Below are 26,667 nucleotides of genomic sequence, written 5' to 3'. Positions count from 1 at the left end.
AAATGGGGCTCCAAGTGTTTGGGGTTCTTGCCCCGGTGCAAAGCTGTCACTGTACTGAGGAGCAGAAGGGGCACAATCCACAGACAAATCATAAAATCTTATTTAAAAGGGAGAGGGGAGCATTCAGTGGGGAAAGGGAGTGGGGGGTGCAGGACAGCTTGTTAAGAAGCTGTATGTTAAAGATGAAAAATGAATAAAGAAGCTCACAGCACTAAGTTTAAATGAATAGAAATAAAGCAATTTGATAAGGGAAACTAAAAGCAATAGTAAAAACATGTATGTGTCTATGGAGGTTATGGAAAATTGAGTAAAATTCTGTGGCAGGCCAAACAATTGCTATCTTGCTAATACTGGACAAGAATGGATAAGAAATTATCAACCATGGTATAGAAGACTAAATACTCTTCTGCTCTGTTTTCAGAAAGAAGCATGATGGTTTTCATGAGCATTTCCAAAGACACAGTTATGCTCCCATTAAGTAATGAGGCTGTTATGCTGTAGCCCACTGCATTTTAATATTTTTTAGAGTGAATGAGACTGAATAACTTTTAGATAAAATCTTTAAAATCCTGGCTGAAGAGCTCTCCAAATCATTTAAGTTCATTGAAAAAAATGCCCAAAAATCGCCTTGGAACACAGAGCAAGATCCAGAGCACTTGTAGTGGTAAAACAGACAGAATATTAAGACCTTGAAATTAGGACTACTGTGACAAAAGTTTGGGGTAAAATTACAGAATGAACTGCTTAACTAATTTAAAATTGGTAGCATATTTATTTCAATTTTATTTTATGAAAGGAAGTTTTATCAAGTTTCTTCTCATAAAAGTAGCCTGTTCTATGTGAAAATCCCCCCAGCAAAAAACCCAACAACAACAACAACAACAAAACAACCACAAAAAAAATCCCCAAATCAGTATACAGAGATGAAATGGCACATAAACTCTCAGTTCCACAGCAGCGCTTTCAGCTCCCTCTATTTGGTATTTCATCATTATTTGGAAGACTATATAAAAATCACTGTTGATAAAATTTACCAATGGCACAAAAATGGTAAGATGCTAAAAATCATGGGGAGGCACTGATTAGTCACTTAGTCAAGTGGGCTCTTTTCAACAATATGAATTTTAAATCAGCAACATGTAAAGGAAAAAAATACTAGAGGCGGTGATGAACTGGGCCTGGGACTGTGGTAGAGAAGCAAGAGAATATGAGCTGTTAGTTGATTGCTAAATCTATGGATGTAAACACAGTCTTGGACTGTATAAAATTGCTATCAAGTTGAAATTTCATCAAAGCTTTAGTGGGTGCCCATAATTTAAAAGGACACTGAAAAATTGGGAAGGATGTTCCACTCAAGGATGAGAGAAGGTGAAGAAGTGATTGTTTTGCTGTCTGCAAATACCTTCCTCAGGAAAAAAGGCTTTTTAATTTTAAAAAATCTGTTCAATCTATCAGGGAAAAATGAAGCAATGTTCAGTAGTAGGAAGGAAATACTGGACAAATTCAAGCTAGAAATAAGGCACACGTTTTTAGCAGTAAAAATACTTAATCAGTCAAACAGTTTACCTAGGGACATGTTGGAGTCTTATTCACTGCCATTGTGGAAACATAATTTGTTTAGACTAAAGCAAGTTTTGTTTCAAAATGTCTTTACGCTCTGATGCTGGAATTGTCGCGTGAGGATCTTTGGCTTGTGTTGTAGAACAGATAAGACTAGATGATCACAATTGTCCCTTCTGGCTTTCAAATCTGTAAATCTAGCTATAATCTGGCTGTGGTCTCCTTGCACAGCCCATAGCAGATGGTTCCCCTGACCAGGAGAGTCAGATTGTGCTCTGAGCAGGACTGGGGATCTCCTGCATAGGTCATACAGCTGGGTGGTTTATAAACCTGCTATACAAATAGACCTGTTTCTACTGGGCAACATGTCTGTTTCCAGTTATCTACCAAGATTTTGTGCAGATTTTACAACCAGCATTGAATTTTTATTGTTTTACTTTATCCTGTTATAAAATAGTTCCTCTGAGATATCTTGTGTCTTGTAAAGCAGAACAGTAAGTAGATCAGAACTGTGATTATGCTGCCCAGATAAGGTACTCCCTATAAGTTGGTTGTTTTGGTTTTTTTGTTGTTATGTTAGTTGTACATGCTGGAATATTCTCTCACCCTCCTCCACTGTAAAAAAGTTTGCAGGCATGCAAGCAGGGCCAGAGAATTAGCAAATTCAGGGTGGCCATTGCCTTTGTGAACAATGAAAAATGATTCTTGGATATGGAATGCAGAAGATTATTTTGAAAAAGTCATGTTCCCTCACTTTACATGGCAACGTTAATTTATGTGAACTGATATTAAGTGTTAAATAACTCATCCAGACACTGCTCTTGGCAATAATACCAGGGTAGTCATGAGACTAGGATGAATTCTCTGAAACCTTTCCTCAAAGTATGAGACACAAACAGGTTGTCTTCTAAAAAGAATCATAGCATACCTCCCTTGTCCCCTGCAGTGTTCTTTGGACATGTACTACTGCGTTTTGCTGATAGAATCCTGAAAATTAGTGGTCCTTTGGGTTTTCCATTGAAACTGGCCTGGTTTGAGGTTAGGCTGGGATTTTTCCCACAGCAGCTTATAACTCTGTTTTGTCATTTGTACAGGGTCTTACACAGGGTGTAGCTGGTTATTAATTTGAATGGATGAAGTAGCATCTAAATAACTGCACAATTACTGAATTTAGGAAATACTGACAGACTAAATTAAAAAGATTCAAAGATGATTGACTCCATCCTACTCCCTTCTCCCAGTGCCTGCCCTTGAAATAGCAGCATTTAAGAGTGCTTTGAAATAAACTAGCCAGTGCCAGTACTTGGATCTGGCAGAGAACAGAGAGGTTTTGAACAGCTCCCTTTGAACAATGCTGTTTGGCCAGTCCTGTGTTGCAAAGGTGGCACAGTGTGTTGCTACATGTTGAGTTCCATTTCAGACCTTCAGCTTTAGATCTCATTTCTAGCCATGTGAGAGGGGTGGGAGCACCACAGAGGCAGCACACCAAGGCTGGGAGAGATCTGAACTTTTTATCACACTGTCTCAGTCAGTGTCTTCTTTCAGTCCAATGCTCATGGCATTGGTGGCGAGCTGTGTGCAGATCTCCTCTGCTGAAAGGAAGCTCGCTCTGTGGAGAGGCCTTAGAGCAGAAAATGGAATGACATCAAGGCTTAGCAATTCAGAATAAGAGTATGTTGTGCCCAGGGCTTTAGACTAAAGGTACTTTTAGAAATACAAAACAGAACTAGCATTTTCTCCAGTTAACATTTATAAACTTGTACCCATTCTTACATATGCATACTGCTTTAAGCAGTTTCTGCATGTTTTTGGCAACATCACTACAGACTATATTACAAATTTCTCCTTCTCCCTGCAATAGTTCTCCAGCAGTTGATGTAGTGCCTGCAATGCTAGGACATCACTTTCTGATGGTGCCACTTGATGTGCAATGCAAACACACTGAACTGTCGTTAGAATAAAAGGAAGTGCTCAATATAATTGTGTTAAAGATTTCCGTAAAGGCATAGGGGATGCTGAGGAAGAGCTTTTCAATTAAGAGGAGTGAAAATTCAAAAGTGAGAGTATTTAACCCTGTAGAGTCTGGCACTTGTTTTTCACCAGTCTCATTATGTCTTATGCTACATGTGAAGTACTTAAGTTGTGTCAGAAGTCACTAGTGACTGCTGGCAGTAACTGGTGGGACGAACATCAGAACTGAAAGCAGCTCCAAAAATACTACAGTGATGCTGTAAACCCAGCATCGCTGTCTGGCCCTGTTCTGACTGGCAGCACAGCTGTCAGAGTTTGCACACTCCCAAACAGCCCTGCAGAAATGCAAACAAATAGACAGCCAGTGTCCTCTGTCCTCTTGTCCCTCTCTCAAAGATGGGTGTGTGCATGCTCAGGTGCCCACCTGGGACCAGGGAAGCCCAGATAGGTGTGTTCTGTGTCAGGCTTGTGGCTCAGTAGGAACTGTTTGTTTTTGCTCCACTCCCACTAAACGCAGCCCCTGATCCTCATCAGTGAAGCCCCAGAGCTTAATTAGGTGATTGGGAAAGACTCAGAAATTCCATTGAAATATTTAAATCTGATTTCTTCTGTTAAACTGTGTGGACTGAGACCTAAAGCATGAACCATGCTAATCACTACCTCTCCCTCTGCTGAGCACCTCTTGCTTGAGGTTCTGTGCTTTTCTCCTCTAAAAAGGTCGATTGGTGTGGTTTGATATCAAGCTCTCATGTCTCACCCTTTAGCTTTAGGACTACTTTATGGATTTAGAATTTCCACTGCTGGTAAGGTGCTTCAGCCCTGGCTGGACTGCAGCACGGATCCAGCTCCTGTTCATGTCAGTGAGCTCTCGTGCAGCCCTCCCTGGCCACGGGAGTGTTCTGGGCTCGCCTCTCATCAGTAAATTCCTGCCATCATTGAGAGGAGCAGCTTCCCAAGTATTTACCAGCCCTTCAATTGAGCCTCTAGCTTAAATAACAGAAGTTTGAAAGCTTTTCAATTTTGTTTTTAGCAGATTTTGAGGTTATTTGAAAGCGGATAACTTTCCAGCTGGTTTGCTGAACTACATAATATTATACAGCATTTTTACTGTGGAGGAAGTTTTCAAAACAAATGTTTCCATTATACCATTTGGAGAGGCTTGCCTTTGTCTTTTGTATCACTTAGGAAAAAAAAGCTACCTAGAAAAAACAGTTTCTTCTTCTTGCAGAGCTCCCTCATAGTAACAATTGCCAGTATTGACAGCTTGCAGGTCTTTCAGATTGCTGTCACTTTTAGAGAGGATTTCCATACTTTTTCTTTTGAAAGAGTTCTGCATTGCTTACAATGCTCTGCAAAAATTTAGCGATACCTTTGCTTAAATGTACATTCTTTTCAGATATGTCTTTATGACTATATGTGAATATTTATTATATGTGTAAAATCTTCTGCCTCTTTGAAAGTATAGGAAGAACAATAAAAGTTTAGTGTGGGCTTCAAATATTTACTTAATTCATGGAAATCATCTTATATGTTTTAAAACTCTATTCAAGCCAAACCTAGAAAAGTGCTTATGGTAGGTAAATTACGCATTTTACTACTTGAGCCTTAGAAATGTCATTAGTACAAAATTAAAGGACTGCAAAAACCAGGAGCTAATACTGATTTCAAATACAGAAACTAAATATATTTTGTACTTTTTATTACTCAATTTCTTTTTTACAGACTACTTTTTATTTTAACTATATGTTCTTATATGCTGCAATCATTATGTAGTGTAATGATATTAATATTTTATAGAATCTGTATTTATAGTTCTTTATTTAGAAACAATGCAGTAGGTCTGCAGATCTTTGAATCCTTCTGGAATGGTGCCCTCCAAATAATGATAAATTACTTGTGCAGTATGCCATTTGCTAATTATATCCATGATTTACTGCAGAGCAAGACTTAAATCATTCATTTCAGTCTTGCGTAACAGTGCCATAAAATTTTTAGGTTTAAAAATGGTTTCCATGTGTATAATTTAAACAAATTTTAGAGCAATTGTATACACAAAATATTGCAACCATCCATTTGTTACATTCTTTGTCTCCCTTTTTTTTAAACTTGTACTTTTAATGATTACTGTGGTTGAAATTGTTATGCTTCATTTTCATAATCATAGCTTTTAATTCTACAACAGTTTTCTACATGTTAGATTAAGAAAAGGATGGCTAATTGTGTGTAGATACCATGTCATTCCTGAATAGCCCCACATTCTAGAAACCCATTTGAGAAATACTCAGTTTAAGAATTAGTGTTCGATTAAAGGTGTTTCTTTTCAATAAATGAATTATTAGTACCAAGATCTTCTTGTTTTTAAGCAGCTAATGCTGATTTTTTAATTTCTCCACTCATCCATAGCCCAAAGTACAGTTAACTCTCTTTATATTTTCCTCTTTGTCCACACCTATAGGTGAGAAGCCTTACAAGTGTCCACATTGTGACTATGCTGGTACTCAGTCTGCATCCCTCAAATACCACCTGGAGCGACACCATCGGGAGCGACAGAACGGAGCAGGACCCCTCTCTGGGCAGAGTGCAAGTCAGGAACACAAGGATGAGACACCCAGTAAAAGTTCAGTGTTTATCAGACCAGACATACTGAGAGGAGCCTTCAAGGGACTCCCTGGTATCGACTTCCGAAGTGGCATGGTCTCACAGCAGTGGACGTCAGGAATGCTGTCTTCTGGAGATCAGCAAGGACAAGCAGTTGGCATGTCATCTGAAGGAGCTTCAGAAAATATGAAGGGTTCAGACATATCTTCCAAAGGAACACACTTCTCTGAACTTGGCCGTGCTTACCAGAACATGGTCGGGAATGGTGTGAACTTTCAAGGGTCTTTGCAAGCTTTCATGGACAGCTTTGTCCTAAGTTCTTTGAAGAAAGAAAAAGAAATGAAGGACAAAGCTCTCTCAGATCCACTTTCAGCAAAAGCTCTGGGCTCAGACGGTGGTGAGGAGAAGATAAATAGCAAGTCCTCGCAGCGGAAAACAGAAAAGTCGCAGTACGAACCTCTGGACTTGTCGGTAAGGCCCGATGCAGCCTCCCTGCCAGGTTCCTCTGTCACTGTACAGGACAACATTGCTTGGCATGGCTGCTTGTTTTGTTCCTTTACAACTTCATCCATGGAGCTGATGGCTCTGCACCTCCAAGCCAATCACTTGGGCAAGGCTAAACGTAAAGACAACATCATAGGCAACAGCAAAGAGCAGTCTAGAGAGGCTTCAGCCTCGGTGAACAAAGTGAGCTTGCTCCCCTCCTCTGTGCAGTCCAGCAAGGAGGCAGGAGTTTCAAACATGCTGAGCCAGCTGGACACAGCTTCTGAGAAAATGACCCAAGGACAAAATAAAGAGACCCTGGGAGAGCAAAAGAGCGCTGCCTGGCCCAGCCACATGGAATCCACTTTTTGTAATTTTACAACAGACTTCTATAAGCAGTTTGGTGTTTATCCTGGTGTTATTGGCACGGGAACACAAAATTCTTGCACCAGTAATGAATCCGAAATAAAAACACAATCCGAAGATGACCCAAATATTCTGCTCTCTGACTCTGTAAATAAAAGTGCTATTGATGACCTTTCTGACATAGCTTCATCTGAGGATATGGAATCTTCCAAGGAAGAAAACATTGAAGATGAGGACATTGACACAGAACCAGATATTATGAATAAGCAGTTGTCTGCCCTAAATAAAGAAAGCAGTGAAGGAGGCGACAATATACAAAGTGCAGTCACCTCACAACCCACACAAGGGCTCGTATCACCACTGCCACAAGCTTCAGAAAAGCAGTGGCACAGTCAGAATCTTCTCTCCTCACACGAAACTGCACAAGAAGTGATGAAACCCGAACAAGTTCAGGGTCCACAGGTCCTGGAGAAGCAGATGAACATGTTGTCAGTCCTAAGAGCTTACAGCTCTGATGGCTTAGCAGCCTTTAATGGACTTGCAAGTAGCACAGCAACTAGTGGATGTATCAAGAGACCTGACTTGTGTGGTAAGTTTTAGACCTTCTTTTAGACCATTTCAGAAAACACTTGTGCAGAATCATGAAGCTGCTCTTTAAATATACTTAGTCATGTTTGTTAGTAATACAATTTTTTAAATGTTAAACCCTGTGGGCCAAATTCTTGTCCTATATGTGGTCTACTCCATTGAAATCAGCAGTGCTGCATGCATACTTACACAGGATTTTAGAAAGAACCTGCTTTTTAATCTAGAGTAGCAGCAATGTAGACTATCTGTGCTAGTGGCATCGGAAGGGGATACTTACTGCTTTAGCTTACTCAAAGGAGGAAAAAGTTTAAAAAAATATACATGGTAACTTGCAAACTTTTCAGTATTTTGATATACGAACCCATGAAAAACACTGGATGCTTTGCCAAGCAAACCTTGCTTTCTCTCTTTTTTTTCCCCCCCTTTCTTTCTTTGGATTGGGGTGTGTTCAGTTACCACAACATTAATGAAATCAAAGGCCAAGTGCATGGAATGTGTCTACCTGTGTTGAATAGATTTTATTTTTCTTTCTTTTATTTTCTTTCCCTCCCCCCCTTTTTATTTTTTTAATTAAAATTTTCTGGTTTGATTCAATGGCACACATGCACTACTTTCTCTTTACCATTTTCACTATTCTAACTAGCAGTTGTGTGATTTTCCTGATTAAGAATATGCCTCTGGGTAATTAAAATAACAACACTCCAAACAAATAAAACCACCTTTTACCCTTTCTAGTCTCTGATTTACAAAACTGCAGTTTTACTTCCTCATATCACACACTTCATATTTACAAGAATTAAATCTATTTGGAACAAATGAGATTGAGGATTTTGGTTTTATTATTTAGCTCCTATTTTGTCAGCATAGTGTTTGTTTGAAAAAGATTTTAGAGTGTAAATCCTTTGAAAACAGTATCACTTTAAAAAGCAGAGTCTGCAAAGGACACAAAAACTTCAGTAATATTCATTTCACTTAACCTTCAAATTAATCAGAAAACTTATTGTCAGAGCTGAGCACGCATAATAAAATGTATTCAAGTTAAAAAAAAAAATGTTATCAACAGTTTTAAAGCCTGACAATTTAAAATGAAACCCTCAATCTGCAAGCACTTAAGAGTGGCTCCCCTGGTTAACCTAAGGTTAGGGGGAGCTTTGTCTGATTTTACTGGCAGTGTAGATGCTCAAAGCCCTTTCCAGGCCCCTCCCTGCTTTTCCATGTGTATTAGTTGATCTGATAAAAAAAGTCCCATACCTACACACAAATTTTATCTCTCTTGTATCCTTAGAGCATTGTGACTTCACGATATTGTGGTTATCTGCCCATTTCTGTCATTTAACCAATATCTGCCCAAGTGCCCATCCATGTGGCCTTACTTGTAAACTTCTGTGTCTCAGTGCACTAAGAAGCAATTTAGGTATTTGGAAATATTTCCAGATTCTTCAAAATCAGCATTTACATTACTGAGAAGAGTTAATAGTTGACTTATTTTACAGCAGGTAAAATCCTACTTGGATTTTTTTCCATTTGTGGAGTAAAATCAATTAACAAAAAAGAAAATAAAATGCAGCAGAGAAATTACTGTCTAAACAAAGAAGTTAAAAAAATAGAAAATTAAGATTAGCTGCTTTGTGCAAAATATCTTCATGCTTTTTCACAGGCATAAGATTTTTAAAACAACAACAGAAAAAACCCACTCTAATATTATTATTGAAATGAGGTCATGTTACTTCCATTAGTTTTTTGTTTCATCTTCCAATCAATTCAACAAACATTTTATGATAGCTTGAGTTTGTATGATTTTAAAGACCATATCCCTTTCACAAGCTCTGCCCAGTGATAATGGATTTGACTTGAAGTATGAAGGAAAAAAAAGAAACAACAGAAGCTTCTCTGTTCTACTTTTTAAGCCTTTTTAAAATCAAAAATGCAGTGGGAGTCCTTCTGTCTCCCCCCTCCAAAAATAGGTTTTTAAAATTCTTTTCTGTCATTCTATTGGTGTTTGCAGAACATAAGTATAAAGGTTGATTATTTAAATACATTATTTCATTTTTCTCAACAACTCAGAGGAAAGTGGATGAGTATGAACAAGCCCCATGTCAGTAGCTCTTTTTTTTTTTTGTTTGTTTGATTGGCTTGGACACCACCCACTTGAAAGCAGTGGTTTTGGGGGAGTTTTCATTTTCCAAGTGACATTTTTTACTGTGAAATCACACTCCATCTGTGCATGTTAGTGTGGGGAATCCCACCTGATGTTTCTGCACTTGCAGATTAGCAATCAGGAGCACCCTGTTCATTTATTAGCCTTCCTTCCTTTCCTCCTGCACGAAGCCCATGGCCAAAGTCGTGATTCTCTTTGTCTCTCCCATTGCCTGGGAGATCAGAAAACTTGAGACTCACCTCCAGCATCTGATTTCAGGGCATGATTCTCATGTTCCTTTTGTGTTTGGGGAGACTCCATGCATTAGTGTTTCTTTTTACAGCCAGTGATGTGTGTGTCGTTGACATCTCAAGAGAAAACATTGATGCATTTGATAACAGTCCTTGCACACTCAGAGAGCAAGGCATAGTGCTCTTCCCATAGTCAGAATACAGAGGAAATAAAATTGAAATAATATATTTCAGCTTCAGTAAGCTGAGATTGCTTCTTTGGCTGGCCACGCTAATTGAGTTGAATTTTTGGCTGCCTAAAAACAAGCTGGGGTATTCAGCAATCCATGTGGATCATTTTTAGATGGCAGATTTTACCCTAAGATAGTAGGTCAGTTTTTAAGCAAAAGTCTTGGCACAAAAATAGTTTTGTTTCTAGAGGAGAGTGCTACCAATTCACATTGTTGTTTCAGAAAGTCACTGCACATGTGGAAGCAGTCCTCAGTTTCCCTGTCATGGAGAATGAGAGAGACTGATGATGTACACATAATTCATTTATGCTCCTATTATGCTTCAGGCTGCAGGGATGAAAGACACAATTAGGAAAGAACCATAATTACTGCATAATAAAGAAATTTTCATGTCAAAATGCTACTGAGAAAAAAAATCACAAATTTTTGTAATATTTCTCCTTATACAGCAGAATGAACAGAAAGAAAGAAAGAGCATAGATAATTTTAGAGTTAGTCCTGAACTGTTCTTGGTTTTGGAGTCTCAGGTGATTCTCTAGGTGATTCTACCTAGGAGTGGATCATGTTAATGTTGCTGGCACTCAGTTCCTAAGAAGATGACAGGTCTTTCCTTGCTTACTGGCACCAAGTAGCCCAGTGGGGAGGTGAGACCCAAGGTGATGGCTCCATGGCTTGGTAGCTGTCTTGAGCATCTGTGTACTCTGCTTCCACAGCCCTTGCTGATTTGACAAGTTAAGCTTGGAAGTTCTAGATCTATTTTGTATGTAAGTTTTGAAAGATCTGTTTTCCTTTCCATTTATGCTCTTCTCTTTTTCTGCTTGTCTTCCCACACATGTAGTTGCTTCACAATAATGTTCTACCTTCTGCTCCAATACCTTAATTTACTTGTAATTTGTGCACAAGGCCCTTTATGACAAGACCCTATCCCTTCTCTCTCTCCTCCCCTTTAAATTTCTCTGCTTTGTGACCAAGATGGTAAAATTTCCCTACTTGAATTTGCTACTTGGGAAGTACTTAGGCTTTCAAAGGAGCATTGATGAGCTAGAGAGCTACTGGCCAGATATAGTCATGGGTGTTAGCTGGCTGCTTAATGGGTTAGTGCCATTGAATCCACACTTAATGATGTCCAAAAGTATTAGTTCCATGTTATCTCTAAATCTAATTTGCTTCCATTCATGCTTCCTTTCCTCTGCAATTAGTGCTGTTTTCTCCTGCACAGACTCCACCCCATTATCAGTTCTTTCACTGTATGAAAACAGGGCAGGGCCCTTCTGATACATGGGAGCAGCTTTGGAGCTCTGGTCCTGCAAAGGGCTGAGCACTTTCAGTTTCCTTTGCAGCACAAAGCTTTCAGCATTGCACAGAATTATTAAAATGTTCAGCATTGTAACTTTCTGAAATACCTTCCAAATGTGGAACTGCAGCGCAGACAAGAGGGCTGGGCAAGGGGAAGATCAATTGTGGCAGATTATTACAGCTTTATTGTCACATAATTATAGTGCTCTACCCCAATGTTTAACTAGTGAATTTAGTTATTGTAAATTGCTTATTGCCACAGGTGTCAAAACCAAAAAGATCATAATGCTAACCCCATCAGAACTACCACCAACACGTGAAACACAAAGAAAGATTTTTTAATTATTTGTGGTGGCTTCACCTGAATTCTTATTGCAAAACTTTTACATTACAAACTCCATATTAAGAAGCAAAAGGCCTGATATATCCAAGCTCTAGGACAGCTCCGAGGCAATGGAAGGTCATCCTACTGCTGCAAATTGTAGCACTGCCCATTTACAATATCATGAAACGCACTTAAGGAACGCTTTGTCCTGATCTGCAGTTGGAGGAGTAACCAGAATATTCTTTTCCTTCAAGGCAGAATGAAATGATATGGAAGTTTTACAGCAGGCTTTTCTTTACCCCATTATCGTGCTTTTGAAGAGGTTTCTTAGTTTCAGTTAGAAGGTCCAAGGCCAGCTTTTAGAGTACAAACTGTTCCTCTGAACAGGAGATCAGCACCATCAGCACCTCGGCCCCTGCCTGGGTTTCAGACACACTTCTGGATGTCACAGTGCCATTTGCATGGCAATATCAAACCAAACTCATATGGCTTCCTTCCTTTTTTTAATTAACTGGGAATGCCAGTGATCCAGTGAAGTTTGTGTTGCTGGATAAAAGGGCTGGTCTGTGAATAGCATTGTATTTGCCAAATGGTTCGCTAGTCATTTCAGTACAAACAAATGGATGGTGTCTGTAAGTCTGCAAACACTGTTGACATTTAGCCTTGTTTATGTTACTTTCCTTTTGCTGCATATTTTTGGCTAGAAGAGATACTGTCTGAATCAACATTGACTTCCTAAGCAGAAGCTAAGGGCCCAGTCTTGCATCCCTCATTCCTGATGAGTAGCACTACTTACATGACTAAGGATTGCAGAATCAGGTCCTATGTTTATTTGACTTTAAATTTCATTTCTATTTTCATGTAATTTAATTTGATTGTATTTTGTTGTATCAGAAATTGGTCAGGTGACAAGTTCAGTGTCACCATTTTGTTTACTGTTGAAAACTTTTAGTTCTTACCATTCTTCATACTGTGGTGTGACATTCCCATTCCATTTATGTTTCTGGAAATTAACCCCTAAAATATCTGATACAGCTAAGTGCTGAGTACCTCCTATTCCCAGAGAGACTGGAGGCATTCAGTCCCTCCTAGCACCACATCTGAAAGGGGGATTGTGTTTGCAAAAGGAGGCCTTGGTATGTGCCTTGATTTCAGACATCAGTGGCCAGCCGCACCAAGGCAAATCCCTAGCACAGAAAGGCTTTTCTTTTCTTTGCAGAGACAAAATAATGATGTAAGCTTAGAGCTGTATGATTTTTGCTCTGAGTTTCATCTCCCAAACAATATATTCTTATTGTTTTTGTCATATCCAGGTCAAATTTAAATTATAATTTAGGATTAGGCAGAGGCATAGAGATGTTTCCAGGTCTTTCCAAAGTGAGACAATGCTCTGGTTTGTGTTTTGGTTCAGGAATATACATTCTTGTGTCTGAGGTATAGTATTTCCTATAACTACTCATAAACATGAGCAATTTAGACATTCTTGTGAGTCAAAACTAAGTGTACGATTAATACCTATTATGAGGCCAATTTTAAACAATTAATTGGACAGCAATTATAATTTTATGTTACAGGCTTTCAGGAATAAATAACCAAATTCATCTTTGTAATCTAAGGAACCTAGGATATCTTTATGCAGAGGTGATCTTGTTATGCACAGTATTGCATATCTGGAATTTCTGAGTTTTGCTCCCACCCATCTAGATGCCTGTAGTGCCAGGGATAAATAATTACCTGAGGCTTATTAATTGTATCAGCAAAGAAAAAAATATGTACCTTAAGTGTAAGCATCAATATATGTATACACAATACATCCACAATATATAACAAACCATCATAATAGTACAAAAATAGAGGTCCTGAATATGTTCTGTTATTTATGTGTTTGGCAAGCTTAGGGAATGGACTTTAGTATGAGTGAAAATTCTCTTAACATTTTTAAGGTTATTTATTGTCATTTCTATTTGAGTTTTTAATGGTCCTGTATTTTGTAATGCTTTAGCAGGAAAAAATACTGTAGTTATCTTTTTTCATATTCTTTAAGCAATATTTCTAGCTTAATATATTGTGCCAGGTTTTCCAATATTAACCAAGAAAGACAGTAAAATTCAATGAACAGCACTCTGACATCCACAATTTAAAACCTGTGATTGAAGTGAAATGTGTAAACTTCTAGTGGGTTATCATGTGCTTTGGAATAGAGTATTGTTGGAAGTAATTAGAAAATATATTAAGGTTTCCTGGTAATGAAGGTATGTAAGTTTTAATAATTGTTGCTTTCTGAATAAGTGTCAAACTATATCTTTAAATGTATATGGAGTTACAAGTTAGGTCACTTCTGAATGGAATGTAAAACAATACTAAAATGCTTCAATAACTTATCTCAGTGTTGCTAATAAAAAAAAAAGCTGTTAACCATTAGTGCAGTTTTGAGTCATTTTGTTGATTAATTCAAGAAAACTCTCTGAGAAACTGTTGTACCTTTTGGTAGACCAAAGACCACTCATGCAATCCAGAGTTTGATGCTTTGAGAAGAAACCTCTACAAAGCTGCTTGTTGGCCTTGTAAATGATATTTATGAAAAATCCCATCTTTTCAGGCATTAGAACGGTGCCATGTGTGGTTAGGCAGGTATATAAGGGGGGGCAGTAAACTTGTTTCCTCTGTCACAGAAAATACCTTGGGAATGTGGGACCTGTTTCTCCTCTGTCACTATTAAAATCCAGTAGAAGTTTTTGTGGATGGCACTGGGTTGAAAATGAGCAGTGTGGGTGGATTCAGTGTGTAAATATCAGTGCTGGGGTGCTCGGCCAGGGTTAGCCAAATGTGGGGTTATAGTGCAACAGCTGGAAACGCAGACTGAGTGCGTGATGGGTGTGCAAGGCCTTTTCATAATGAAAGAGTGATCTCCCTTGGGTAATCCTGCCCAGCCTTACTGAAGTCACAGCTCCAATCCTGCAAATAACCCTGAACGCTCGTTTGGTTTCCCGTGGGAAGAATGTGCGGTGAGCATCCTGAGAATAGCCTCCCTCCCCAGGCCCATGTAGGATTCTCCTGAGGTAAAGCAAGCCTAGGAGAACAACCAGCCAGCCTTGCCAGTGCCAGTAGCACCACCCAGGTCCATGGTAAGTGTTTCCAGGATGGGGTCCCTGACAGGTGGCCCACCATCGGGAGCACCGCTGAGCATGCAGCGGGAGCTAAGGGAAAACATGGCTGGGGCCCCTGGTGTCACATCTTCATTAATGCTCTCCCTTCTGAATAGCATATTGGTACTTTTTATTTATTCCACCAAAACACCATGAGTCAGGACCTGACATTTTAGTGTTCTGTGTCATACTGAGAAAAATCTGTGGTTCAGCAGTAGGACAATTATATTATTTTGGAAGGGCTAGAAATAATGCAGCATTTGTGAGACAACTGTAACATTTATCCAGACTCAGTGTGACATTGTTCTTCCTTTTATTTAGAGAGCACTTCCAAAAAAGTATCAACTAGGAGCACAGAAAAAAAAAAAAAAGACAAGAAAAAGTGGCAATTATGAATCCATTTAACCCCCATTGGGTATAATCTCATTTTGTGTAGTACCGTTGCCTGTTCCATGCCTAAACTTCTACGCAGTGAGCTGTGAATATAGTCCTTATTGTCCTGTGGGCAATATGACTAAGGAAAAAATATCTCTGTATTACAATGGAGCATTTGTCTGAATGGCATAACCTAAGGTCCATAACATCAAATCTAAAGTTGTAATTATACAGCTGCAGTCCCACCACTCAAGTGAAGGCTGTGTCAGCACTTGTATTATATAAGGAATCCTGTTTTCAAGGGTTGATGAGTCATATGCAAAAAACATTTATCACTAAACAATTCTTCTGATTGTTCTGAAGCAACATCTAGGTACGGGCCTTTCCCCAGCAGGACGTGGTCATATCTTCTGCAGTATGCCATGGCATACTTTGTTAATGAGTGTATTTTTTTGAGCTTGAAAATTGAAAGTTTGCAGGTTTATGCAGTCTGATTGTTGTAAAAACATAAAATGGGAAAAAACCCAGGGTGGCCAAGGTCTCCACTAACAAGGATTGTAACAGGTGAAACTTGTCTTTCTCAAAAATTATAAAATTTCGGGGAATTTTTTCCCAGTTTGTCATCCCTGATTTTGCCTCAAGTTCTTGGATCTGGACACTTCCTTAGAAGACCCGGTCACAGTTTTTGCTTTTCAGCTGTCTTGAATTCGAGCCTCTCAAGCTCGCAGTAACTGTTATTGCCATTTGGAGCAGCCGCTCATTTGCTGGAGAGGAGCAGACAGGAAAGAGGTTTATTTACAGCAGCACCACAGAGGTGAACCAGGAGCTCTCTGCACCCCTCCCACGCGAGTGTCAAAGCATTACACTTAGGACTGAGAGCAAATACTGGGATCGAGACCAAATACTGGAAACCACAGCAATTTTCCCACTACATGAAATTTCTAGATAGGTGTACTGGGTGTGAGTGATTTCAGCTAAGAGAGGCTCCTGGCCAGAGCAGTGCCATTTACAAACAGGTGTCCCTGAAGCCACCCCCACGTCAGGCATTCGCAGCCAGGCTGCCTTGCCCGCCCCATTGTCCGCGGGCGAGACGAAGGCCAGCCAGTTCCTTTAAGCCGATCTCCTCTGATCCGGGGCGTCTGTAGCGCCGTTCCCCGCATAGAACAGCCATTGTTCGGCTGCAGAGCAACAGTGGGGTAGAAAATAGCATGCCATGCTGGGGATCAGAGAGGGAATTGTTCCTTAATTATCTCTTACTGAAGGAAAAACCCAAGGCATATCCCGATATGTGGCATGACTCTGTCAGAACACGAGTCTTTTAAAAACAATTTGGGGAGGGGGCGATCCAATTCAGAAGCTGGCAATCCTCACTTCTCCTGCAGGTCTACCTGTGATTCACTCACTGACCACGGAAAGAAATAAGTTTTCTGCTTTGGATTCTACATTACGAAATGGAAAATAATAGTACTTATCTCCCTGGTAGGAGTGCTGTGAGGATAAATGAATTAATTAATGTTTGTAAAGCACTTTGAAGATGAAGAACATCATATAAGTCCTCAGTGTACAAAAGCTTCCTTCTCTGACATAACTACAGCGAGCTATAAAAATTTCCTGCTGAAAATAAACACACGTTGCCAATGGGGGTTGGGTGTGTACATGGCTGTGGTCATGGCCCCAGCAGCGTTGGTGAGCCTGACTTCCTGAGCAGCCCGAAAACCCATCCCCAGAGCCTCTCTTACCCCTGCCTGCACCCAGCAATGGTGCTCAGGCCTCTCTGCAGCAGCTGTGGCATGCTTTCACCATAATACCTTTTCACCAAATCCATTCATTTTTACCTCAGGCCTCTTTGGGGTGCCAGCTGGGCCGAGCTGGCAGGTTTTGGCCGTGGCCACATCACGCCAGCCCTGTGTGCCACCAGCCACAGCAGGCAATGGCTCAGCAGTGTCTGCAGGGCTGCTCCCTCCTCACTGCTGCCGCTCCCCTGAGTGAGCAGCTCCCTGTCAGGACTGAGGTCCTGCCTCATGTGTGCCACAGTTTGTCCCTCCTGTTCAGGCCAGTGTGACTGGTCCCCATGGTGCTCAGAAGATCCCAGTCTGGCGACTGAATTGGCTCTTGTGTGGTTTTTTATTGAATGTCGGTGATTTCAGTTCGCGACTTGGAAGTTAAAATTTTTCTTGTCTGTTATTCAATGTCCCCATCCTGTGTTAGTCCTTGTTCCTTTATTTTTAATATTTTTTTTTTAATTCAAGCCAGGAACTGTGTTTGACCCCAAAATTCTCACATGAATAACAAGGCAAATTAAGAGGATGCAGGGAAGAAAAACCAACACTTCAGACATATAGAAATGGGACATTTATCCAGAGAGACATATAAGAAAAGGTTTGTGCATTGAGATGAATAGGTTAAAGATAAAATTCAGGATTTCTTTGGGGCTCTCCTCAGTTCACAGCTGCCACATAGATCAATTTGAGAACCTTAGAGAAAGGCCACCTTAACCCTGATTGTGTCTCATTTCAATTTTCGCTTTGCACACCTAACCCTGTTCCAGCCTGTGTGCTTGGTTCTCTTTTAAATCCTTCCAGATTATGCTGGTTAACCTGTTGCTGGCTCAGCCTGCCAGCTGGAGTGCAGAGCAGAGCAGTGTGCTGCTCCTGGGGGCTGGAGATGCCCGCCCCACTCCCCACTGCTGGCAGCTGAGGGCTCTGCTCTGCCTGCTGGGAGTTAGCAGAGGGGGACAGCTTTTACCCAGCAAAGTTTGCTGCCGTGCCATGTTCATCCAGACGCCAAAAACAATGAGACACATCACCCTCACAACCAGACGTCCCCAAACCCTGGCCAGCACCAAGGAGCACCCAGCGGTGCCGCTGGGTTTTCCATCCCCCGACAGGAGAATTGTTTAATAACGGGAGGGCATGTGAGTGTATTCACTAATCATTATATAACTGTACATTGGGGTGAAAAAGAAGAAAACAAACCAGAAAAGCTTTCCCAAAGGATAGAGGTGGGAATCCCATTAACATGACGGCTCCTTCTTTAGTTGCCAAAGTGATTGACAGCAGGATAAGGTCAGAAGATGAAAACCAAGCCATGGGGGACAGAGCAGGGAGAGGAGGGGGCCAATCAGTTGAATAAAAAACTGAGTGTCAGTGCTGGGGAAGGAGAAAACCGACACTCCCACTAGAAAAATCCTCACCCTCTGCTCCCCTACTGTTTGTTTGGGGAAAATGCTGCAGCTTAATCAGAATTATTTACAAGATAATGGTCCATTGTTTGTAGTAAGACAGATGCTGTCTGTGGGAATTTGGTGGTTTATGCTCTATGCATTACAGTGCCATTGCTGTGTGCAGATGGGATCACAGTGGTATTGTTGTTATCCACTTTTTGGAAATTTGGAGGATCCTTACTGTGAAAGGAGGATCCTTAAAGAGAAAAAAGAAAGAGTTTTCTCAGGCCCAGAGCTGGGATTTCTCTTAAGGTAGAACTGTGTGTGGGAGAAGAAGAGGACAAAGTAGAAGCACTTTGCTTCAGACTTGCAGCATGAGGGGTCCCTGGGCTGACTGTACTTGGTGGTGGCAGACATCAATTCAACAGCTGGATGGAGGGAGGGATGGATCCTGTGTGTGTTTCTAAAGGCGAGGAAATACATGCTGGTGGGAGATGTGCCCGCTCCCTCCTTTGCTGGGGGCTGGCAGAGGCACTTGCTTAGAAGGTGGTGTGAGAGGTACGCAAACCTGACTGTGTGGAAGTCAGGCTGGCCTGGTCAGTGATCATCCTCTGGCTGAGTGACTGCAACCATGGTGTTCCCTGCCATCCTCCCTGTGCTGCTGCACTGAGCACCTCTGTTCACCAGAAAACTTCACCCTGATGATCTACGGGTGAGGCTGTGGGAAAGGAAAGCTAAATTTTTGCTGGATTCATGTTGGAAACAAAAGCCCCAAACTCCCGAAGAAAGAAGTCTATATTTATTTAGATGATCAAATGCAAGATTTTATTTTTCTTTTGCATTTTCCAGCAGAAAATCTATTTCCATAAGCATCCCCTTCTGGCCCAAGTAGAAAGTTCAGTGTGGAGGCCTAGAGTCTGGCAAAGGGAGCAGGCCCACGATGTGCAGGTGGGTGACCCTCTGCCATGAGCTGCTGCATACAACAGGAATAGGGAGCTCAAGTGAGGTCCATGGAGATGGCTGCTCAGTCAGCATTTCCATGTCCCCAGCTGTCTGGGTCTGTCCCAGCAAAGCGTGGGGGGCAGCAGCACCCACAGCCCTTTCCCAGGACCCCGGGGCAGGGACAAGGACCACGCCTTGCAGAGCTCTGCTCCCAGGAGCAAACCCTGCCGTGCCTTTGCTGCCTGGCCCACGGAAGCCTGGGAGGTGAGAAGATCCTCCTCAGGTCCCTGCATGTTGGAGCCAGGTGCAGGATGAGGGGGTGGAGGGTGCCTGGGCAGGGTGGGGGGGTGTGTGTGTGTGCCTGAGCTTCCTCTCTCAAAAATCTGCTTTTAGTGTGCAATAGCTCACATATTACCTCGGCAGAGATCCGTGTGCACCAAAGGCAACCAAGAGACGACAAATCACCAGAAGGGCTCCAGAGGGGATTTTGAGCATCCACGTCTGGTATCCAAAGATCCATTAGCTTGCAGGTAAAATGGAAAACTATGACCATCTCTTTTGTATGCAAAATAATTAAGCTTGTCTTTCCATCACTGCAAAATACCTGAATTTCCCTGGAGAAAGCAGAGGGCCTGAGAATGGGAAATGAGACTGGGAAGGGCAAAGAATGGCTGATTCACAGTTTTGGGGTCTGTGTAGCTGGAAATGGGTTTCCAACATTAGCATGTTCCCCTTTGGATGGGCTTTTCCTGAAATGGCTGGTGGGAGATGGCAGATCCTGAGTCCTCCCCTCCCTCTGGGCTCAGTGTGCAGCCAGGGATGGAGCTGATAGCATCAGATCATGAGTGGAAACCACTTTGCCAGAGAAAAGGGATCTCCTCTGACTTTTGTGAAACAGAGTTTACCAAGAATACCCTTGAAGGGTTAGATTGGCACGGGAGATTGCAATTCCTGAGTGATTGTATTTTTTCCTAAGTATCTCCAGTGAGATCTGTACTGGAAGCTCTAAGTTTTTTTTCTCCAAGTCAGCATTTATTTGCAGAATCCTAATTTTGTATTTCCTGACATTCAAACTTTTCAGCCTAATGTTCTAATACGGATTCTGTCTGTCCATCTAAATAAAGCTTCATTCTAATGAGGACACCATCCATCTCCTGAGATGGAGCCATAACGACTTCCAGCCTCAGTGTAATTTTAGCTAGGCTCCCTCCTCCACCCTCTTCTCCCCACAGACCTTTGTTTGGGGTGAAAATTATCTGTTTTGGGATGAAGTTGTGCAGAATTTCATTTTGGGTCAAGTGACTGAGCTATTGTGTGAGCCTCTGCTTTCTCTCTGAAAAGGGGGATTTTGCTCACTCCCCGTTGTATGTTCAGTGCCTGCTTATTTGCAATTTCTGTTCATAAGACTGTGGGTTTTCATGCCAACGATTTTCTGTTTGAGTTGTTGGAGTAGGGAGGTTGTGGGAGCATGCCAGTGTCAAAGGTTGTCACTTGAATGATAATTAACAACATTATCAGACTGATTATGTGTTTAGATGTCCAGAATCAGGAGTGAATTGAACTTGTTAAATTTAATTCCTACCTCCGAATGACTGGGATATTGGCGTGCTCACCAGTCTTGCGTTTGCATAAAGGACGAAACTGGGAATTTGAAAGGGCAATGACTCATGAGAATTGCTGAAATTCTGGGCTTTTGGAGCTCACAAGGCTTCTCCCACAGCACCATCGCTGTGCGAGCAATCGCTGGGCAGGAGCAGCCACGGAGTGGGTACTGGGTGGTGTTCACAGACCCTGGTTTCACTCTGCCAGTTGTTGACTGAAACATCAAGTCATTTGAGATTGGAGATTATGTCTCTTAAGGTCCAGAAGAGCCATTTCACGTGTAACTGATTACCTCTGTCAGAGGCAGGAGAGCCAGGTCCCACCTCAGTGGGTGGGATCTGAACTCATGCATTCAGAGGTCAATAACAGGGTTTTTAGACCTTTGTGCTTCTCAGTCCCTTATAGCCAGACCTTTTCTGTTAAAACTGTTTAAATTGCAAACCACTAATAAAAGGATCATATGTGTTTCCCACTGAACAGGTTCTTTAAGGCTATTATGATAATTAAAAACATATGGTGCCTATGCAAGTCAGAGGGAAACCACAGATGTACAAATTAGGTATTATATAAGGTTTTTATTTCTTGCCCTTTCAAAAATGACAAGTCAAAGAAGTATAAGGAGATAAAGATGATATTTTTCTGGAGATGGTCGGTAGGCATTTTGGATTTTTAATCATGAAATATGTAAACCACTTTTCTTATACATGATCAGAGCAAACTCTTTCTAATAAGCAGAAAGAACAAAACATAGTAGCATATGACTGCAGTATTTATGGAAGGAATAAGGAAACACTTTGTTTCATACAAGTTATTGGAGACCAAGAAACCTTTTGCATTTTTAATGATGTTTCCCTGCACAGACATGGAGGATTATATTTATTAAATATTGAATTATATTGAAATTGGATTGATGCAGCCAAAGAAGGACATTTCTTTGTATTCCATTTTTTCTCCTTTTAAAAAAGGGAAATGTACTCATATTGATTGCAGTACAAGTAGTCATTTGTTTTAATTTAAAAATATAGGATTGATTTTGAGAAGGTGATAAATACTGCTAATAAAAAAATTCAAAATGGGGATTTATAATGATTCTCTGTTAAGTCAATGGTTTAGAGGGGCTAACTCATAATAAAAGTAGAGACGTGCTGAAATATCCATAGCTAATGGATTATTTGCCATTTGCTAGTGCAGCAAACTTTCCTTGGTTTGCTGGGTCCTGCTACAAAAGTAAAATTTATATCATCTAATGCTCCTTGCTCCTTGCTTTGTCTTTCTCGTGCTAAAAATGGGCTACTGAGGGTCTAGCAAGCAGCTGTGGGGCCCACTCCCCATGCAGATGTGCACAGGTATCCCAGGGATGGGCAGAGCCAAGTGTGGCTGTAGCCATGGGGCTCAGGTATTCCAGAGGGGGCAGAGCCAGGTGTGGCTGTAGCCATGGGGCTCAGGTAACCCAGAGAAGGCAGAGCCAGGTGTGGCTGTAGCCATGGGGCTCGGGTAACCCAGAGAAGGCAGAGCCAGGTGTGGCTGTAGCCATGGGGCTCAGGTAACCCAGAGAAGGCAGAGCCAGGTGTGGCTGTAGCCATGGGGCTCAGGTATTCCAGAGAAGGCAGAGCCAGGAGTGACTGTAGCCATGGGGCTCAGGTATTCCAGAGAAGGCAGAGCCAGGTGTGGCTGTAGCCATGGGGCTCAGGTATTCTAGAGAAGGCAGAGCCAGGTGTGGCTGTAGCCATGGGGCTCAGGTATTCCAGAGAAGGCAGAGCCAGGAGTGACTGTAGCCATGGGGCTCAGGTATTCCAGAGGGGGCAGAGCCAGGTGTGGCTGTAGCCATGGGCCTCAGGTATTCCAGAGAAGGCAGAGCCAGGTGTAGCTGTAGCCGTGGGCTCGGCTTTGCCGGCCGTGCTCTGCACGGTCCCCTCCGGCCCGCAGCGCTCCCGCCTTGCGGCACCGGGCCGGGCACCGGGAGCCCTGTGACTCGTGCCTGTCGCCCCGAGCTCTCTGTGCCCGCAGCACCAGCATCTGCCTGGCATCTTGCCGTGCCTCCGGCCACAGAGAGCCTGCTCTTGTCCCTTGGGGCGGGACGCCTCCCGTGTCCCGGCGAGGGTCGGGGCCGCAGGCAGCCCGCTTGTTGTGATGCACTATATAACCCACGGGTTCCATCACCCGCTGTTGCCGCGGGGCTCAGAGAGCATCCCACCGGCACAGGGCACGGCCGGGCCGGGGATGAAGGACGCCCCTCCTTGTGGCACCCAGGGCACGGCACGGAGAGCACCCTGCCCACGGCTGCGCTTGTCCCTGTCGCAGGAGGGGAGTGCCCTCCGCCCGGCAGCCCCAGGAGCCAGCCCGGCTGTGCCGGCTGCTGCTGCTGCTGCAGCCCCGCTGGGGCACCTCGTGTCCCCCAGCACTGACACCCCGGGCAGCCTGCACCTACAGCCAGCATCTCACCCCCAGCTGCAGCTGAGCCTTTGCAGACCCCTCGCTCTGTTCACTGATGCTTTGTTCTGTCACTTAGCAAAAAGTAGGCAATTTTTATCCATTCTTTTTTTCCTCCCAAATAAACTTTTAGAAGAGCAAAAACGCAAATCTGGGTAAATAAGAGCAGGAGAAGCCTGATGCTAACACTTCAGGTTTGCAGGAGTGGTGGCTGAGCTGGCATTTCTGAGCAGAGTCTTTTCTTTTCTTGAGTGAGTGATAGCAAACTCAGTGTTATTTCGCATGTAGGTATTACCATTTTAACTTTTACTGAGGTAAAATAACACCTTGTCACTCAGTGCAAATACCAATCACAAAATGAATTAATTGTAATAACTGTTGTCAACAGAACAAAAGACTTGTTGCTTTCCTAAGCAGATTTCAGTGCCACTGATAACTATATACAGAGGTTCCCTTTGGGCTTATTCAGTGCATGTAGTCAGAACATAATTTCATCTGTCTTTCTCTGTACTTTGTTGTAAAAGTCTCAGAAACCGAGTTAAAAACCTGTATTTTTTTACATATCGCTAAGCATACATTTTTCAATCTTTATGATTTTTTTTCTCACAGAATCCCTAAACATTTTTACTAGTTAATTAACACTTCTTTTGTAGCTAATTTATTAAAGAATTAACATGTTTATAACAGTCTGCAGAATCTGTTGGTTCACCTTATGGCGTGATGGACGTTTATGCTGAAAAAAAATATGGGCAGCTGTTTTGCTACACAAAATAAAATGTTCTTCAGCCAGTCATCTTTATCCAAGACGAATGCTGCTATCCCAATAAATGGGGGAAGTAAGTTTCCTTTGAAAATGGGGGAAGAGAGAAAAAAATTGCCAAGACAAGCAGAATTCTTCATACTTGTGCTAACCACAAATTTATTCAAGCAAAGTTTTAGATGGGGGGGTTGGTGGAAACTAATTAACTAGTTTGACAAAGGAGCCTCAGTACAGCAGGAATTAGTGCCAATATGCTATACTCATTTTACATGGCTATTTAGCTTAATAATCAAAAACACTATGGCATATCCTCTACATTATACTGCAAATGCTATGTATTTTCTTAAAGAAACATGCATTAATATTGCAGCCTGGGACAGTGAGTCATCACTGACTGACATGGAACAGCCAGACTGCCAATGGACCAGACACTCATTAGGAACTGACCCACACAGCAGTTAGAGATCCATTTTGCAACTTTATTTAACAGAATGTGTATTTTAGATTGCTTCCCCCTTCTTCCCTTTCAAAATATACCAACAGACTTCAGCTCCCTGCCCTCCTTGGGAGCAGAATCACAAACTAACATAAAATACATGGAAAAGTAATTATTCCTGTATGTTCCCCCAGAAATAAGCTGGAAATCAGGAAAATGCCCCACATAAAATTCTGTTTGGGTAAGGCTGCCTGGTGTGAAGAGTGGGAGGCTAAAGAAGCACCAGTGGAGCAGCTGAGCATTGTTAGCCAGGGACTGGGTCCAGCTGCTCTCCCTTGGTGCACCTGTCTGCTGCAGCACCCTCCTTCAGGAGAGCAAGAAGCACCCTGGAACTGCAGTAAGACCTTGCTGAAATCTTTTCCTTTCCAAACATGTTTGGGGTGGAGGGCCGGGAGCCTTGTGTAGCTCTAGTCTGGGCTTTGCAGTGGGTAATGTCAGTGCCATGCAGCCTTGATGTGGTGAATTTCAGACGTTTCCCCTCCAACCCTCTGCTGTCAATAACATTTGGTTTGTCTTTCTTGTTGGCAAATGCTGTGTCTTCAGCCACCAGTCGGTCAAATGTTCCTGCTTCTGCAGGGAACTTGCTTTCTGCGTGGGCAGCTTGGCTCTGCAGCTGCACTAGAGCATCTGTCTGCCTCGCATGGGCTCGCGGGGCCGGGGAGGGACCCGCTGGCTCGCCGCTCCGCAGGGCTGACACTGACTCAGTGTAAGCTGCAGCACGTTTCTTCTCACAGTCTTCTCTCCTTTTCACTGTGTAATGTAAACAGTTTTGAACGTGCCTGAGTGATTTTTGTCTCTGTACTTCCCATGGCAGATGGGACATCCGTGATGGTTGTGCTAGAGCGTGAGTGGTTTTGTTTCAGCAGCCTTGGGCCAAGGCTGTGGATGATCTTGTGTGGGTGCACAGGGATGCAGGAAGGCTGTGCAAGAAACTCTTCCTGCAGTTCAGGTGCTCATCAGAGAGAAGTGGCTGTGGTAGGTAGCTGCTCCTTGGGCCTGTGGGTTTTGTGCAGCTGTGGTTTTTGGGGCACCCAGCCAGCACTGCCTGGGTTCTGCTGCACCTCTACCATTGCTCCTCTGCTTGGGGTTGCAGCTTACCTGAAGATGTAAGGTTTTGGACAGAGGCAGCAGCATGAAAAAGGTTGACCAGCCTCTTCTGTGTGTTCTAATGCTGCGTGGGAGGGAATGGCAGCTCTGCTTGGGATGCAGCAGCCATCCTTGTATGGACTAATGGGGTGTTTTCAGAAAAAGCCAGTGTCAAAAACCCGGGTCAGGCTGGGCATGGGCAGCACAAATGGGCCAGGAGGACAGGTCTGTTTCTCCCCTGCCAAGCCTGGGAGTGTGTGCTGTGTGAGAAAGCAGGGGGGAGCATGCAGTGCTCCTTACCCCCCTGTCTGCTGCCCCCCTCCCCTCACCCGTTTATATCCCAGTAAATCTGTTTGAAAGATGGAAAATACTCCCAGCCTCTCATATAACACCGTTTCTTGTGCTGATTGGTGCTTTTTGCTGCTGTAACTGGGCTGTCGCATTGTTTGCCCACTGTTCCTTTGAGGCATGTCCGTGATGCTGCTCCACTTTGGCAAGTTGGAAATTAGGGTGCCCCAGGTCAGGTGGCTCCAGCCCTGGCCATGAGCTTTCGACAGCAGAGCCTTGTGAGCCCTGGTGACTAGCAGGATGAGGCTTGGGCTATTTTGTTGTCACTGGGGCTGATTCTGGATTTGCTTCTCAGCCGTCACTGTTCTGTGGTATTTTCTGCTCCTCTTTGGGTGATTAACTGCGAAAAGAAGCGTTTCTCGTTTCTGTGAGCCACTCCTCTCCCTGCTTCTTGGCACTAGTTGCTAATCAAAACAGGTCTTTGATAGCCAAATGGTATTTGGCTGAGCCAAACACAGAGCTAGACACACAGGCTTCTTGTGATTAAGCGCTTTATTAATGTGAGGTTTAATGC

The 26,667-nt window shown here is 42.6% G+C and overlaps 1 protein-coding gene across 26 annotated transcripts in view; it reads left to right on the top strand.

Moving 5' to 3' along the window:
* The window catches only part of ZNF536 (zinc finger protein 536), a 345,678-nt gene that overhangs the window by 219,456 nt on the left and 99,555 nt on the right, over window positions 1–26,667 (top strand). For 24 of the 26 annotated variants that reach the window (XM_038148352.1, XM_038148367.1, XM_038148359.1 and 21 more), the window contains one exon: window positions 5,987–7,567. In XM_038148352.1, coding sequence (XP_038004280.1) covers window positions 5,987–7,567 — 1,581 coding nt within the window. Of the gene's footprint in view, window positions 1–5,986; window positions 7,568–11,742; window positions 14,227–19,854; window positions 22,680–26,667 lie in introns of those variants that run through there. The other 2 variants (XM_038148373.1, XM_038148372.1) reach the window with 2 other exon arrangements.

This window comes from Motacilla alba, chromosome 11 (assembly GCF_015832195.1).
Source record: "Motacilla alba alba isolate MOTALB_02 chromosome 11, Motacilla_alba_V1.0_pri, whole genome shotgun sequence".
Classification (NCBI taxonomy): Eukaryota; Metazoa; Chordata; class Aves; order Passeriformes; family Motacillidae; genus Motacilla; species Motacilla alba.
Note: the sequence above shows the minus strand (reverse complement) of the source record. Positions and strands in the feature narration are given on the sequence as shown.